This window comes from Urocitellus parryii, chromosome 11 (assembly GCF_045843805.1).
Source record: "Urocitellus parryii isolate mUroPar1 chromosome 11, mUroPar1.hap1, whole genome shotgun sequence".
In the NCBI taxonomy this organism is placed as follows: Eukaryota; Metazoa; Chordata; class Mammalia; order Rodentia; family Sciuridae; genus Urocitellus; species Urocitellus parryii.
The window spans coordinates 17,130,855-17,148,654 of record NC_135541.1 but is presented as its reverse complement, the minus strand read 5'-3'; the positions used below and the strand labels follow the sequence as shown (position 1 = coordinate 17,148,654).

General features: G+C 41.6%; 1 protein-coding gene across 1 annotated transcript in view; it reads right to left on the bottom strand.

The window, feature by feature from the left end:
* The window catches only part of Gmeb1 (glucocorticoid modulatory element binding protein 1), a 44,468-nt gene extending 27,548 nt beyond the window's left edge, over positions 1-16,920 (bottom strand). The window contains exons 1-2 of the mRNA XM_077791286.1: positions 16,840-16,920; positions 5,349-5,506 (exon numbers count right to left, since the gene is read on the bottom strand). Of these exons, the coding sequence (XP_077647412.1) occupies positions 5,349-5,476 (128 nt within the window). The 5' untranslated portion in view covers positions 5,477-5,506; positions 16,840-16,920. The remainder of the gene's footprint in view (positions 1-5,348; positions 5,507-16,839) is intronic.
* Between the last annotated feature and the right edge of the window lie 880 nt (positions 16,921-17,800).

Sequence of the window (17,800 nt, the reverse complement as noted above, 5' to 3'; positions counted from 1 at the left end):
TGCCAAAAATAAATAAATAAATAAATAAAAATAAAGCCTCAAATCCTTGGTATGAGGAAGAAAAGAAAACAAAGAGAAAATGAAAAAGAACTTTACTTTTTTAAGTTAGAAAACTCTTAAACACCCATCTCAATATGGGATGGGTATGCAGAACAGACATAGAACATTTGCCTAGCATGTTTGAGGCCCTAGTCTTGATCCCCAACACTGAAAAAATAAATAAAAACAAATAAATAGGCCAGATGCAGTGGCCCACACCTATAATCTCAGCAATTTGGAAGGCTGAGGCAGGAGGAACACAAGTTGAAGGCCAGCCTCAGCAATTTATGAGACCCTCAACAACTTAGTGAGGTCCTATCTCAAAAACTAAGGGGTACCCTATTGTTCTGATAGAATTAATACATCTTCTTTGACTTTAAACTTTCAAAAATATTTATTTATTTGCTTGTTTGTTTATTGTGCTAGGGATTACACCCAGGGTCCTGTACATGCTAGGCAAATGCTCTTCCACTGAGCTACCCACTCAGTCTGTGACCCTAAACTTCCTACTAGAAAGAGATACAGCATGAAAGGAAAAACAGGGCTGCTCCTACTCAAATTGAACTATCCTACCACATTTGGACTGAATTTCTTCTACAGAAAAAATTAAAGTCACTCAGTACATTGAATAAATTTATGGAATATTAAAACTCTGATTACCTGGGGCATGGTAGCTCATGCCTTTAATCCCAGGGACTCAGGAGACGGAGGCAGGAAGATCAAAAGTTCAAGGTCAGCCTGGGGAACTTAGTGAAACCCTCAGCAATTTAGTGAGATCCAGTCTCAAAATAAAAAGGACTGGGAATGTAGTTTAGTGGTAAAGCACTTCTAGATTTAATCCCTAGTTCCACAAAAAAAACAAAACTCTAATCACATAATGTTTAAAACTCGATAATCAATCCAAAGTGAACTGGAAATTCAAAAATGGTGATAAAATCCTGGTACCTTAACTTCCCCTGGAAACTTTTTGAATATGTTATAAAAGAGATTTTAGTTGAAAAAGTTAGCTACCACTAGGTGGTGGCGCCCACTTGTGATCCCAGCAGCTAGGGAGGCTTAGGCAGGAGGAAGGAGAGTTCAAAGCCAGCCTGGAAATTTAGGGAGGCGCTAAGCAACTCAGTGAGACCCTGTCTCTAAATAAAACATAAAATAGGGCTGGGGATGTGGCCCAGTGGTAAAGTTCCCCTGTCTTCAATCTCCAGTACCAAAAAAATTAAATTAAATTAAATTTAAAAAGTGTATATACTTTAAGGCCAACCTACTGTTAAGATGAAAGTATCATCTTATACAATGTGTCAGGTTCTATGCATATATGGAGACTGCTACGAAATAGTCTACTTTTGCTAATTAATGCATTTCTGCAAATATGTATACAATGAATACCTGAAAAAGTTTAAAATGTCATATATTTAAAAGCTAAATAGAGGGCTGGGGCTGTAGCTCAATGGAGGAGCACTTGCCTAGCATGTATGAGGCACTGGGTTCGATCCTTAGCACCATATAAAAATAAATAAAGTAAATGTACTGTGTCCATCTACAACTAATATATATACATATATGTACATAAATATATGTGTATACATATATACATATTTTTAAAAAAGCTAAATTATCATAAGGGGAGTTCTATATATTGAAATCTAAAAATATTTATATAAAATCTGTTATTATTTTGTCTTTACACATAATCTTCACCAATATATTCCCAGAGTCTTATACACATTCTTGAGTATTTCTTTCCTTCCTACATAAACCCATGGCCAATCAGGTTAAGTGTGATTGTGGCTTAACACTGGCTCCTGATGCTATCCATCTTTATCTCATGTCATATGAGTTCTTTACATCTCACTACTGGTATCAATATTTTTAAATCCTCCCTTTTTTTTTTTTTTTGCCGTACTGGGGATTAAACTCCATGGGTGCTCTACAACTGAACTATACCCTAGTCCTTTTTGGGGAGGGGTTACTGGGGATTGAACTGAGGGGTATTTGACCACTGAGTCACATCCCCAGTCCCATTTTGTATTTTATTTAGAGACCGGGTCTCACTGAGTTGCTTAGCGCCTCACTTTTGCTGGGGCTGGCTTTGAAATCTCGATCCTCCTGCCTCAGCCTCCGGAGCTGCTGGGATTACAGGTATGTAGCATGGCACCCAGCCCTTAGTCCTTTTTATTTTTTATTTTGAGACAGGTCTCACTAAGTTGCTGAGATCAGTCTTGGACGTACAATCCTCCTGTCTCAGACTCCTGAGTTGCTAGGATTAGAGGCATGCACTACTGCCCAGCTCCCCTTTCATTTCTTAAAAATAAGATTAAAATGCAATACAATATTCAAATAAGGGGCTGGGGATGAGGCTCAAGCAGTAGCGCGCTCGCCTGGCATGCGTGCTGCCCAGGTTCGATCCTCAGCACCACATACAAACAAAGATGTTGTGTCCGCAGAGAACTAAAAAATAAATATTCTCTCTCTCAAAAAAAAAAAAATTCAAATAATTAGAAAATACAAGTAGAGAAATCAACTGAATATCATCAGTTAATAGGCATGTCAAAATGTAGTATCTCAAAATGTTTACTCGCTAGCCCATATACTAAGCTCAATGTAAACAGTGGCTTAAGGAGTAAATATATGTTGTACAAAGATGACTATATCTAAAATCAATAAGGTGAAAAAATAAATAGAACAAAATAATGAAAAAAAGAAACAACAAAAAATGCCAAGAAGGGCTGGGGATGTGGCTCAAGTGGTAGGTAGCTCGCTCGTCTGGCATGCGTGCAGCCCGGGTTCGATCCTCAGCACCACATACAAACAAAGATGTTGTGTCCACCAAATACTAAAAAATAAATATTAAAAAATTCTCTCTCTCTCTCCCTCTCTCTGTCTCTCACTCTCTTTAAAAAAAAAAAAAAATGCCAAGAAAAAAGATGCCCAGGGGCTGGGGATATAGCTCAGTTGGTAGAGTACTTGTCTTGCATGCACAAGGTCCTAGGTTCAATTCCCAGCACCAGTACCAAAAAAAAAAAAAAAAAAAAAGCCCATATCTAGAAACACGGAATTTCCAGAAAAGGCAATATCATTAGGAAAATAAAAAGTAGAATTCAACTAAATTAAAAAAAAAAAAAATGAGCCAGGCACCATGGTGCATTGCCTATAATCCCCGCAATTTAGGAGGCACTAAGGCAGGAGGATCACAAGTTCCAAGGCAGCCTGGGCAATTTAGCAAAAGCCTCTCGAAATAAAAACATGAAAATAGTAGGGGATGCATTCAATGGTATAGTCTTGCCTATCATAAGCAAGGCCCTATGTTTAATTCCCAGTACCACAAAAAAAGAAGAAAAAGGAAAAACTAAGACTAATAGCATAGATTTTTTTTTTTCTGTCTCTAATAAGGATAGGACAAGTGACTACTGGAACACTTTCTAAGAAAGATAGAAGAAATGAGGACTGCATGAGACAATAAAGCTGCCAAGAAGTGGGTACGGTGGTGCAAGTCTGTAATTGAGGCAGGAGAATCACAAATTAAAGGCCGGCCTAGGTAACTCAGCAAGACCCTCTGGCAAAATTAAAAATAGAAAGGACTGGGGGTGTAGCTTATGGGTAAAGCACCCCTGGATTCAATACCCAGTATTGCCAAAGTAAAAAAAAAAAAAAAAAAAAAATCCTTATTTTTTTAAGATACATTCAAATATCTAGATTTACTTAAAAAAAAATAAAGAGCAGGACACAGTGGCACACGCCTATAATCCCAGCTCAGGAAGCTGAGGCAGGAGGATCATGAGTTCAAAGCCACCCCCAGCAACTTAGAAAGACCCTGTCTCTAAATAAAATATAAAAAAGGGATAGGAATGTAGCTCACTGGGTACAGTCCCTTGTACCAAAAAAAAAAAAAAAAAAAGTGGGATGATAAAGACATGAAATAGTCAACCATGTATTGATGAAGCTGGGGGATTCGTTATAATGTTTTCTTTATTGGTGTATATATTTGAACTTTTTTTTCTTTTTTTGTTTTGCAGTACCAGGGATTAAACCCAAGAACACTCTACCACTGAGCTATAACGCTATCCCTTTTTATCTGTTTTATTTTGGGATAGTCATGCTAAATTGCCCAGGCTGGCCTTGAACTTGACCACCTCCTACCTCAGCCTCCTTCATCATTGGGATCACAAAGGTATACCAATGAACCTATACATTTGAAATTTGAAATATTTAAGACAAGGCACATTACTTAGATTAGAACAGGATTGGCAGAAACCTGTATGATGCAGGAGGGGCAATTAAAAAAAAAAAAAAAGATTAGGACTGTATTATTTGCCCAGGAACACTGCTAATCCCATGAAGGATCTTCTATACATTCTCCAAGACAGAAGAATTACCCCTCCTTCTCTGTGCAGATCTAATTCTTATTTTCCTTTAAGACCTCTTTTGAGGTGGGCACAATGGCACACCCCTATAATCCCACCAGGTTGGGAGGCTGAGACAGGAGGATCACAAATTCAAAGCCAACCTCAGCAACAGCAAGGTGCTAAGCAACTCAGCGAGACCCTGTCTCTAAATAACATAAACAATAGGGCTGGGGATGTGGCTCAGTCATCGAGTGCCCTTGAGTTCAATTCGCAGTACCAAAAAGAAAAAAAAAAAGTTGTGTAGACATAGTGCAAAGCGCAGTGGCACATGCCTGTAATCCAGTGACTCCGAAGGCTGAGGCAGGAGGATCTCAAATTCAAGGCATCCTAGTAAGACCCTGTCTTGGGGCAGGGTGGGAGTGCTTGGAATAAATATAGCTCAGTGATAGAGCACTTGCCTAGTATGCATGAGGCCCTAGGTTCAATCTCTAGTACAAAAAAAAAAAAAAAAAAAAAAAGAAAAGAAAAACTATTACTATATAAGATGAGGGATCCCTATAACTTATCCTAATAAATCTCTCAGCAGAGAGGAAAGAGGGATACAAGGAAATAGATAACTGTTATAATAATATTAAAATGACAAATACAGGGACTAGGGAAATAGCTCAGTCAAATGCAAGGTACTAGGTTCAATATCCAGCAGCAACAACAAAAGACAAATATAGGGCCTAGGAATATAGATCAGTGGGTAGAGTGCTTGCCTTGTATGTAGGAGGCCCTAGGTTCAATCCCTAGCACAAAAAAACAAAACAAACAAAAAAAAAAAAACCACAATACATATCACTATGAAAACTCAGCCAGCTGATTGATGTTGAATGTTCCATTGGGCTAAACAACTATAAAGTTACAATTTTCCCACCCTTTAAACCTCCCCAAAATTTTCAGAATACCAAATTTCTAGCCACTTACCCTTGTTGCACAGGTTGTAACTGCAAGATCACTTGGGTCTTAGTGTCTTCAGGGTTCTCCCCTTCATTTCCTTCAGTGGGTACCACAACCACATCTCCCACTGGGACACTCACTTCTGCATTAGCCATCTTTCACATGAAGTCTGATAGCTGGGGCTTCTATTAGGAAACAAGAAGCACAAATTACTTCATCTGGTTTGAAAGATGGCAACCATAGGAGAGAAATGCCAAAATAATGACTACCAATTCCAAGAGCACCCTGGAGATCATTGTCCTCTGAAAAGGATGGGAATTATAGGAGGGAGCTGACAGGACTTTGATCTTTCCAGAAATGCCTCAGCACTAGCTATTATAGATTTCCTTCCTTCCTTCCTTCCTTCCTCACACCCTTTTTTCTTCCTTCCTTTCCCTTTTTTCCTTCCCTCCCATCCTTTCATCCTTCCATCCTTTTGGTGCCGAGGACCAAATCCAGGACCTCATGAATGATAGGCCAAGTTCTCTACCACTGAGTTATATTCCCAGCCCTGTAGGGTTTTTTTCCTTTTCTTTATATTTTTTAGTTGTAGGTAGACACAATACCTTTATTTTTTTTAATATATTTTTTAGTTGTAGGTGACACAATTCCTTTATTTTACTTTTATGTGGTGCTGAGGATTGAACCCAGTGCCTCACGTGTGCTCTACACTTAGCCACAACCCCAGCCCCCTTTATTTTTATGTGGTACTGAGGATCGAACCCAGTACCTCTCACATGCTAGGCAAACACTCTGCCTCTGAGCCACAACCCCAGCCCTTCTTTCTTTCTTTCATACTGGTGATTGAATCCAAAGGGCACTGAGCTACATTCCCAGTCCTTTTTTGCTTTTACTTTTTATTTTGAGACAAGGTCTTGCTAAGTTGCTGAGATTCTCACTAAGTTGTTAAACTTTTATTCTCCTGCCTCAAGTCTACCAAATCAATGAATGGAATTATAGATGTGTTCCACCATACTCCACTTGCAGGTTTTCTTAATATGTGTTATTCACTGATTGATGTGCTACAACCAGCTCTACCAGCTCCTGAGAACCAACTATGTGCTTCTCGTCTCAACTCTGAGTAGTGACATCTCAAGTTGGTAGTAGTTTGAGATCAGCAATGTTGGGAATACAAATACCACAGAAGCTCACAAGCACTACAATTCAAGGTTTTTGGTTTTTATTCTGAAGAGCTGGTTTATTGCATACTAGTCCATCTTAACCAGTAAGCTCCTGGAAAGTAGGTGTCCTATCTATTTTCTGTGCGACTAGCCATTACACCTCATCAAGTTCTCCATCTTTTGTAAATACTCTGTACCTGCTGACTGACTGAACTGAGTTGTATGGGAAGAGGAAGATGACTTGCATTGAGTACTTGTTTAATAAATGTTGAATTTCAATATATAATCTCTATAAACCTAAAAAGAAGTTAACTTCTCTAGGAACTTCTGTGTTTTTTGTTGTTGTTGTTTTAATTTTTTTAATGTTTTTTTTTTAAACTTGTTTATAGACATTTATTTATTTATTTATTTATTTATATGTGGTGCTAAGAATCAAACCCGGTGCCTCACACATGCTAGGCAAGTGTGCTACCACTGAGCCCCAGCCCTTGTTTTGTTTTGAGTGGGGGCAGGTAACCAGGGATTGAACTCAAGGGCACTAAACTACTAAACCACATTCCCAGTTCTATTTTGTATTTTATTTAGAGACAGGATCTGAGTTGCTTAGTGCCTTGTTTTTGCTGAGGATGGCTTTGAACTTGCGATACTCCTGCCTCAGCCTCGCTAGTCACTGGGATTACAGGCATACACCAACACACCCACCTTCTAGGAACTTCTAGAGAATCTATCTATCTATCCATCTAACCATCTATCTGTCTATCTACTTACCTATCTATCTATTGTAGTGCTGGGGTTTGAACCCAGGTCCTTGTGCATGGAAGGCAAGCACTCTACCAACTGATCTATATCCCCAGCCCCTAGGAACTTTTTAATATCTCTTTGCCTCAAAAAGAATGGAGCTGATCTCAGCTGATATCACCCTTACAGAGCTACTGAAGAAACCCAACATGAAGCATCATGTGCTCTTTAATTCTAAAATAACTCAAAGTACTGTTCCATTCTTAACAAAAACACAGACACCTGGACATTCTGCAGTTGTTAGTCTTCACAGTTGAAAAGAGAGATTTACTTACAAGAACACAGGTAAGAGCTGTGTATTTACTTAAACATATGGCTATGTGAAAATAACCAGGACAGCCAGGCACAGGGGCTCATTCCTATAATCTCAGAGGCTCAGGAGGCTGAGGTAGGAGGACTGCAAGTTCAAACCTAGCCTCAGCAGTTTAGCAAGGCGCTAAGCAACTCAGTGAGACCTGTCTCTAATAAAATACAAAATAGGGCTAGGGATGTGGCTCAGTGGTCGTGTGCCTAGTACCTCATCCCCCACCAAAAAAAGTTTACTTCATTGATCTCAAAATACTTCTCCAGGGCTGGGGATGTGGCTCAAGTGGTAGCGCGCTAGCCTGGCATGCGTGAGGCCCGGGTTCGATCCTCAGCACCACATACCAACAAAGATGTTGTGTCCGCCGAAAACTAAAAAATAAATATTAAAAAATTTTTTCTCTCTCTCTCTCTCTCTCTCGCTCTCATTCTCACTCTCTCTTTAAAAAAAAAAAAATACTTCTCCAGTTTTATTTGTGTCTATCACACCCCTAGAACTTCAGCTTCACACATACCAACCACTTTCAATACTCTGAACATATTAATGCATTTTCACATTTCTGTGCCCTTGTTATGCTTTAAGCCCTTTGTCCCTCATTTCCTCATTTCAAGGCCCAAATGAAAGCCTATCCCCCATGAAGTTAATTGTCAAACCATTTTTCTTTTATGTATTCCCCTACCATCTGGTTTGTACACACTGTACCACTCACTGTTTTATCACCCCCACCTTTATTTATTTATTTGTTTGTTTGTTTGTTTATTTGTTTTGCAGTACTGGAGATTGAACCCCGGAGCTCATGCATGCTAGCTAGGCAAATGTTTTACCACTGAAGTATGTGCCCAGCCCTTTCTTCTTAATTTTGAGAGTCTTGCTAAATTGCCCTGCTCATCTTAGGCAATGATATATGATGGGTCAATCAACTTCACTTGTATATAACCTAGTTAAAATTCCTCATATTTTTTTCATGAATTCTATATGTATTCAACAGCCTCTACAATATTTTATAGGCACATTAAACTGAACTGATACTCTTTCTCAAACCTGCTTTTGTATTTTCTGCCTCGGTATGTGGTGCTTCCCTTCACCCATTTTCACAAGCCAGAAAACAAGAAGTTATTTTTGACTCCTCTCTTTCTTCTCTAAATCAAATCAACCACCAAATCCTATCCATTCTACCTCCCTCTTTTAATCATCCTCCCATTCTCCATCTGTGCTGCCACTACCATATCTGGGGCACCACACTCTTGTTACCTGGGTTTTTCCAGCTGCTTCTTCTCTCTATCCTAATTTCTATCTTGGTCTCCTCCAATTCATTCTCCACATAGCAGTCAAAATAATCCTACTAAAGGCCAGAGGCCACTTTCCCACTTAAAAATCCTTCAGTGTATTCCTGTTGCTGTTAGAATAAAGCACAACACCTTAATTTGGCTTACAAAATTCTCTAAATTTGTCCTCTGCCCACCTTGCTAACATTTCTCATAGTTCTCAGAGTAGGCTCCTAACATCAAATTTCTCCAGTTTGTCAGATATGCCTTTTTCTTTTTCTTCATCTGAAGCTTCCCACTTATTTCCTCTACCTAGAATTCCCTTTTCTTTCCTTTTGGCTAGTCCCTGCTAGCATTTTTGTGACTTATTTAAAATACCACTTCCTTGGGGAGGTCTTCTGTGACCTCCTTGACTAGGTTTAAACTTGTGTTCCTGCCAGGCATGGTGACACAAACTTGTAATCTTCGTGGCCTGGGAGGCTGAGACAAGAGGATCACAGGTTCAAAGCCAGCCTCAGCAACTTAGTGAGGTTGTAAGCAAACTAGTGAGACCCTGATTCAAAATAAAAAATAAAAAGGCTGGGATGTGGCTCACTGGTTAAGTGCTCTAGGGTTCAATCCCTGGTACCAAAAAAAAAAAAAAAAAAACCCCACACAAAAAAACAAAAAACCGGGCTGGGGATATATCTCAGTTGGTAGAGTGCTTGCCTTATATGAACAAGGCCCCTGGGTTCAATCCCCAACACCATTTAAAAAAAAAAAAAAAAGCAAAAAACCTTGTTCTTGCTCCCTCATCACCTCACTTTGTCAGCTTCTCCCCATCAAATTGTACCTCATAGGAAAGGACTGCTTTTCTTTGCTTCTCTTTTATTCTCTTTCTTTTCCTTTTCTTTTTTAGGGGCTGGGGGTGTAGCTTAGTGCTACAGCACTTGTCTAGCATGTACAAAGCCCTGTGTCAAATCCTCAGTCACACACACACACACACACACACACACACACACACACACACAGTCTCTGTTTCTTCTTTCTACTACTGAGTTACATCTCCCAGCTCTGTATTTTTATTTTGAGACAGGGTATAGCTAAGTTGCTGAGGCTGGCTCGACCTTGCAATTCTCCTGTTTCAGACTCTCAAATTGCTAGGATTGCAGCCACACGCCACCTCACCAAATGTTTTGTTTGTTCCTTCCTTTTTCTTCTCTTGAGATGGGGCCTCATGTTCTATGTTGCTCAGGGTGGTCTCAAATTCCTCCTGAGTAGCTGGGACTACAGGTATACACTGCTGTACCCAGCTAAATATTCCTTTTACTTATTCAGTGGTTCCCCTGGGCCTATCACAATACCCAAGACACAGAAGAGTAATAAATGGTTTCCAAATGTTAAACCTACAGAAGTGCAAACCTAAGCCTTTCTAAAGAAACCCAGCACATAGCAAGTATACATTTTTTGTTCAATGAATGACATCTTACCCTAAAAGACTTCTAGAATTTTCTAGAACCTTAAGGGGATAGAAATTTGCTTAGGCAGCTAGGCTAAGTTGAATAGCTTATGGCCCATCATTATGACCAGTTCAACAAATATTTACTGAGTCTATTCCATATCATGCACAGATTTTAGCTCCTTGATATAAAAGGAGCAATACTTGCTCTTCAGGGACAAGAAAAGGAAAAGAGGTGTATGACACTGTTATATCTTAGAGGAAGAAAGGAATTTATGAGATATTATAGCACACAATCTGAACTTCTGAAAACTTACAATTCAAAACTAGAAGAAGGGGCTGGGGTTGTGGCTCAGTAGTAGAGCGCTTGCCTAGCATGGTGAGGCACTAGGTTCCATCCCCAGCATCACATTAAAAATAAACAAAAACCCGGGCTGGGGATGTGGCTCAAGCGGTAGCGCGCTCGCCTGGCATGCGTGCGGCCCGGGTTCGATCCTCAGCACCACATACCAACAAAGATGTTGTGTCCGCCGAGAACTAGAAAATAAAAAAATAAAATATTAAAAATTCTCTCTCACTCTCTCTTAAAAAAAATAAAATAAAAAAAATAAACAAAAACCAACCAAATAAACAAACAAAACAAAAAACTAGGAAGATAAAAGCAAGAATCAAAAACTATTTTAGCTGGATGTCTGCAACAGAACTAAACCAATTAGTTCTTTTTTTTTTTTTTTTTTTAAAGAGAGAGTGAGAGAGGAGAGAGAGAGAGAGAGAATTTTTTAATATTTATTTTTTAGTTCTCGGCGGACACAACATCTTTGTTGGTATGTGGTGCTGAGGATCGAACCCGGGCCGCACGCATGCCAGGCGAGCGCGCTACCGCTGAGCCACATCTCCAGCCCCCAATTAGTTCTTAAGTCTAGAAAAGGTTAAAAAGGACTATGATGAGGCATACTGATCCTAGAATAACTGAACTTATAGATATTTTCAAAACTTGAGTCACAAAAATGTAGAACAAGTTAAAAAAACAGCAGGTAACATTTATAGCCCATTCATTAACTGTCAAACACTGTCATGTTATTGTTATATATTTAATTTAAATTATCTTCTCTGATAAAATCTTAGGTTAAAGAAGCAGCCAGAATATTCTTTTTGCATTATAAGGTGTAAAAGGGCTCAGGAGTAAAATATGAGTTCTTAATTGAGGAAACTTTATTAGATCAAGACCTTAAGCTGGACCCAGTGGCTGAGAAGAGGATCACGAGTTTGAGGCCAGACTTGGTAATTTAGCAAGACTCTGTTTCCGGGCTGGGGATGTGGCTCAAGTGGGTAGCGCGCTTGCCTGGCATGCATGTGGCCCGGGTTTGATCCTCAGCACCATATACAAACAAAGATGTTGTGTCCGCCGAAAACTAACTAACTAAATAAATAAATATTTTTTAAAAAAGACTCTTTCAACAAAAAGAGAATTTTGTAGAAGGGACTCAATCTTAGGGTAAAAAGTTGAAATTAGAAGCATCAATTTACCTAAGCTATTATTTAAATGTAAGTGTATTTTTAGAGAAGTAATTCCCATAAGATTGCTACATGCTAAATACTAGTGGATTTTTAAAAATTAAGTGGTAGATGGACACAAGACCTTTATTTTATTTATTTTTATGTGGTGCTTAGGATCAAACCCAGTGCCTCACACATGATAGGCAAGCGCTCTACCACTGAGCCACAACCCCAGCTCAATACTAGTGTTTTTAAAAATTAAAATATATAAGAAATTTAAATCCTGGAGATGGTCTTATAACTCAGTGGTTCAGTGCTTGCCTAATCTGTGCCAGGTCTTGAGTTTGATACCCAACACCACACACACAAAAATAAATAAAAAATAAATTCCAGGGCCAGGGATATAGCTCAGCTGATAGAGTGTTTGTGTTGTTATGACCAAAATCCTGGGTTCAATCCCCAACACCACAAAATAAATAAACATAAAAATAAAAATAAATTCCAGGTGAAATTTATCACTAGAAAAAGGTGTTCAAAACTTTAAAAAATATGGGGCTGGGGATGTGGCTCAAGCAGTAGCGCACTCGCCTGGCATGCGCGGGCACTGGGTTAGATCCTCAGCACCACATAAAAACGAAATAAAAATGTTGTGTCCACTGAAAACTAAAATATTAAAAAAAAAAAAAAAAAAACTTTAGGGGTGGGGATGTGGCTCAAGCAGTAGCGCGCTCGCCTGGCATGCGTGCGGCCCGGGTTCGATCCTCAGCACCACATACAAACAAAGATGTTGTGTCCGCCAAAAACTAAAAAATAAATATTAAAATTCTCTCTCTCTCTTAAAAAAAAAAAAAACTTTAAAAAAATAAATAAAATTAATACTTTAGGTAAATTGATAGGTTACAGAAGCAGAACTAGAAGGAATCTTCTAATTTCAACCTTCTACCTGAAGGTTGAGTCCCCTCACAACATTCTGAATAAGTAGTTAACTAAGTTCTTGATTATTACCTTCCTCAACAGAACTCACATTTTACTCTACTTTTGACCCCTCCACATCCTGGAACCCAAAAGGAATGTTCTGATTCCTTCTCTAAACTTTCTGAGACTTTATCAGAGAAGATAATTATAGTCATCTACATGTTTTCAGTGTCAGTCAGACTTGGGTCTGATTCAACATACAATTCATACAGACCCATTTTTTTTCTTTCTTTCTTTTTTCTTTTTTTTTGCAGTATGCAGTACTAGGGATTGGACACAAGGGCACTACCAAGATACAATCTCAGCCCTTTTTTTGAGACAGTCTCACTAAATTGCAGAGGCTGTCCTTGAACTTGCTTGAACTACCATGCCAGGTCATACATTCTTTTTTTTTTTTTAATTTTTTTTTTAGTTGCAAATGGACACAATACCTTTACTTTTATTTATTTGTATGTGGTACTGAGAATCGAACCCAGTGCCTTACATGGGCTAGGCGAGCCCTCTACTGCTAAGCCACAACCCCAGCTCCAGTTATACATTCTTTGGAGAAGCAAGTTTGGGATGAATATCTCTCATTACCCTAAATACCATATTTCTAGTGAGTAAACTGAAACCAGCCTACAGACTATACAGATTAAATGCAAAGTCTTCTCTTTGAGGTAAAGGTAAAAGAAAAGTATCTCGGGGCTGGGAATGTGGCTCAGGCGGTAGCGCGCTCGTCTGGCATGCGTGCAGCCCGGGTTCAATCCTCAGCACCACATACCAACAAGGATGTTGTGTCCGCCGAGAACTAAAAAATAAATATTAAAAATTCTCTTTCTCCTCTCTCACTCTCTCTTTAAAAAAAAAAAAAAAAAAAAAAAAAAAAAAAAGTATCTCTTGTTTACAGCAACAAAAACTTACAGCAAGATGAGTTGATCCTTTGTGTATTTCATGGAAAGGGCCTTAGAGTATTCCTTGTGAAAATATACACTTTCATTCTAGGGACGTGTATAGAAAACAAACATGAAATTTCCTGATTCCAGGGGTTGGGGGTGTAATTCAGGGGTAGAGTGCAGGCCTAGCATATGTGAGGCCTTGGGTTTCATTTCCAGTACCAAAAAAAAAAAAAAATTTTTTTTAAATGTATATTTCTTGGCAAGGATGGAGAAAAGGTAGTTATTTTCAAAGACAAAATGGACACTTTGTAAGTAAGCACATGACTGCATATACTGTCACAAAATTTACTCTGGATTAAATTTATTTTAAATTAAATTTATTTTGTTACTGGGGATTGAACCCAGGGGTATGCTACCACTGAGCAATACTCCCAGTAGTTCTTACTTTTTCATACAGGGTCTTGCTAAGTTGCTAAGAGGCCTCAAACTTACAGTCCTCCTGCCTCAGCCTCCTGAGTAGCTAGGATTGTAGGCAGGTGCCACCACAACTGGCTACTGAATTAAATTCATTTTTGTGTGTCCTGAAAACCAATGTCTAAAATATGGCATGATGTAATGGTTAAAATAAGCACAAGTGTTGTTGCATCACTGTAGAAAGATTGGAGTTGGTGGTTGAAAAATAATAAATACTCTGAAATTTTCTAACCCCAGAATATAATTTATTTCACACTTTATTGCAACTTTTAGACCATACAGTGTACTCTAAAGAAATGTCCAAGTTGAGCCAGGCTCAGTGGCATACATCTGTACCCACTGACTCAAGAGGGTGAGGCAGGAGACACAAATTTAAGGCTAGCCAGGGTAATTTAGGAGACCTTGTCTCAAAATAAAAAATAAAAGGGGGGCTGGGGTTGTGGCTCAAGCAGTAGCCCGCTTGCCTGGCATTCGTGCGACCCGGTTCAATCCTCAGCACCACATACAAAGACGTTGTGTCCGCCAAAATAAATAAATAAATAATTTTTAAAATAATTAAATAAATAAAAGGGCTGGGGCATACTCAGGGATAGAACACCCCTGGGTTCAGTCCACAGTACCACACACCAAAAATAAATAAACAAATAAATAAGAAGAAAATTTTAAGAGATTTCTAAACTGAAACTTTATTATTATTTAAGGAGGAAATCCTTTAATCCCCACTCCTCCTTCATTCTTTATTCCTTTTCCAGCCTATAATAGATGATTTAGAGTGCAGAGTGCTACCAGATATAATGAAGCCAACAGGCATATCACACAGAACTGCTATGAGGGAATTATCCAGAGTAAATTAAGTTCTGGATATGTCATAGATTGGAGACCATAGGTATTTAGGGAAGCAATTGAGTAAGAGTTCTTTGGCAAGTCATTCCACTAGAGTCCAGGGGTTAGGGCTCAAACTAAACCAATGAAGTTGAGAAGTTAGCCATTCAATGCATTTGTTGAGGTAAAAGTCATCATTTAAACCAGTAAACAGTAAATATACATAACTGGGAAAAGGCTAACAGACTAATAAATATAGTCTAACCACTTAATTAAAAAGTCCCATAGGCTGGCACAGGAGCACATGCTTGTAATCACAGCAACTCAGGAGGTTGAGGCAGAAGGATCCCAAGTTCGAGGGCAGCCTCAGAAATTTAGCAAGACCCTGTGTAAAAATAAAATTAAAGGGGGGGGGGAGTGGGCAGGGCCTAGTGGAGCATGCCTGTAATCCCAGCAGCTCCAGAGGCTGAGACAGGAGAATCTTGAGTTCCAAGCCAGCCTCAGCGCTAAGCAACTCAGTAAGACCCTGTTTTTAAATAAAATACAAAAAAAGGACTGGGGATGTGGCTCAGCAGTTGAGTACCCCTGAGCTCAATCCCTGGTACCCCACAAAAAATTAAAAAATAAAATAAAAAAGGGCTGGGGAGGTGTCTCTGGTTTCAACCAGTACATAAAGAAAGAATTCCACAAAGGCACTTTGGTAATTACTAGCAGAGGCGAGGAGAGGAGGACAGGAAAACTCAATTTCTTGGTTCTCCTAAAGACACCATTGGAAACCTGCTCTGTGTTTGCTATTTCTCTTATTTTGAGATAATTCGGGGCTTCTCCTGCTTCTTGGACTACCAAGCCTTCTTCAGATCCCTAGGTCAAGTCTGGTGGATCCCTCTCCCAAGTCCTCCACATAGCCTCCTCTGCCCTCATCTATCTGGCACCTCAAGTAGATGACACTTGGTCAATTCCCAGGTCATTTCAGAAAGCAGGGGTACCCTCATTTTTTCCTCAATTATCTTCTCCCCAACCCTCAAACCATACGTTTCCCTCTTTCCTGAGAGAAGACCACCCTATTCTCTGCCTGTGCATCCGGAGACGGTCCATTCCGACCCTCAGAGATGGACCCCCCTCGTTCCTACTTCAGCAGGTTTCAGGTGTCTGCCCACCGACTCTATCTGTGGGCCTGCTCTCTCCCTTGTCTCTTGCCCTTGGAAAAGGACCTGCCTCCTGACCCTTCGGCTGCAAACCGAGGCCTCAAACGCGCCCCTCGGATGAAATTTGGACCCTCCTTTCCTCAGCAGGACCCCTTCTCGGCTCTCGCTGCCACCGACGCTCCGAGGGTCTCCCGCGGGCGGCATCGGGGCTTCCCTCCCCTTTGCCTCCTCCCGGGCGGGCGCCAGGCCCCTCCCAGCTACTCATCGAAGGGCCGGAGCTCACGGACCCCGCCCGTGGGGGTACCCCGGGCACCCCCGACCCCTCGCCCGGGTCCCGGGCGCCCAGACGTCTCGGTCTGGAGTAGCTCTGGCCCTCCAGGCCCCTCGGCCGAGGACTTCCGGGCCCCTCAGTCCGGGGGCGCGGGACCCCCCACCCCGTGCCGGGCTCGCCGGCCCCGCCGGCCTGGTCCCCGGGACCCGAGCACACGCGGCGCGGCCGGCCGCGCTGGGGGCGGCCCGGCTGCTCGGGCGGACCCAGCGGCAGCGTCCCCCCACCCCCCCGCGGCGCCGCGACGTCCGCTCGCTCCCCGGCGGCGGCGGCGGCACGCACAGGGCGTGGGGAGGCGCCCGCGGAGGCAGCAGCCCCCCGCCCCCTGCGCGCCCGCCCGCCCTCGCCGGCCGCCGCGCGGCCCCCGCGCCCGCCCCCCCGCCCCCACCCCACCCCGCGCCCGCGCCCGCGCGCCCACCCCTCCCCCTCCTCACCGTCTCCGTCGGGCGGGCGGGCGGCGAGCGGCCAGGGCGGGCGGGCGACGGAGCATGCGCAGAGGCCGCCACGGCTGCTACCGCCACCGCCGCCGCCAGGCCGGGCTTCAATACTTCCGGCCGCCGCCGCCGGCGAGCTGGCGCCTTAAAGGGGACGCGTCCCTATTTGCCAGCCCCCGCCGAGGATAAACCTCAGCCGAGGGATATGGGCTTTTCGTGAGCAGGGGGTCTTAAGCCCTTGAAAGGCAGTATTGGAAAGGTCGCTAGTGACCCCAGAAACTCTTCTCCCCACACACACTTTTTAAGGCCTAAGTTAAAGAATAACCTCATCCACAATCAGGGACAAGCCAGGTTTCTCTACTCCTCTGGAGGACTCTATTCCGTTTACCTACCCAAATCCTATTTGATGCAGTTTATAGCTTATCAGATCTTCAAGTTATCATCCAATTATCAATTTGAATCAAAAGATCCGGTGGAGGAGGGGAGAAGCATGCCTGTAATCCCCGTGACTCGAGGCTGAGACAGGAAAAGTGCAAGTTCCAGGTCATCCTGGGCAGTTTAAGACAAAATGAAAAGAGCTGGGATGTACCTCAGTGGCAGGGCACTTGCTCAGTGTGCGCGAGGTCTTGGGTTCAATCCCCAGCACGGCGCGGGGCGGGAATCTGGCTGAGCAAGCCCCTTACGTGTGACTCAGGCTTGTGTGCTAGGGCTTTCCTACTTGTGAGGTTCTGGTTTCAACTCCTGACTTATCTGTTGGAACTTTAACGACTCCGGAGGAGTGACTTGGCAGCTCTAAACCTGTTTTCCAAAAGACATAATTTGTATGTAACAAATAGATGATACATCAGAAGTGCTTAGGAAAGTTTCTGATCAGTAATAATAACTAACAAGTATTAAACCCCATGACCAGGCTTTGGGGGAGATGCCTTTGTTTAGTATAAGCCTCACAAAAACTGTGTTA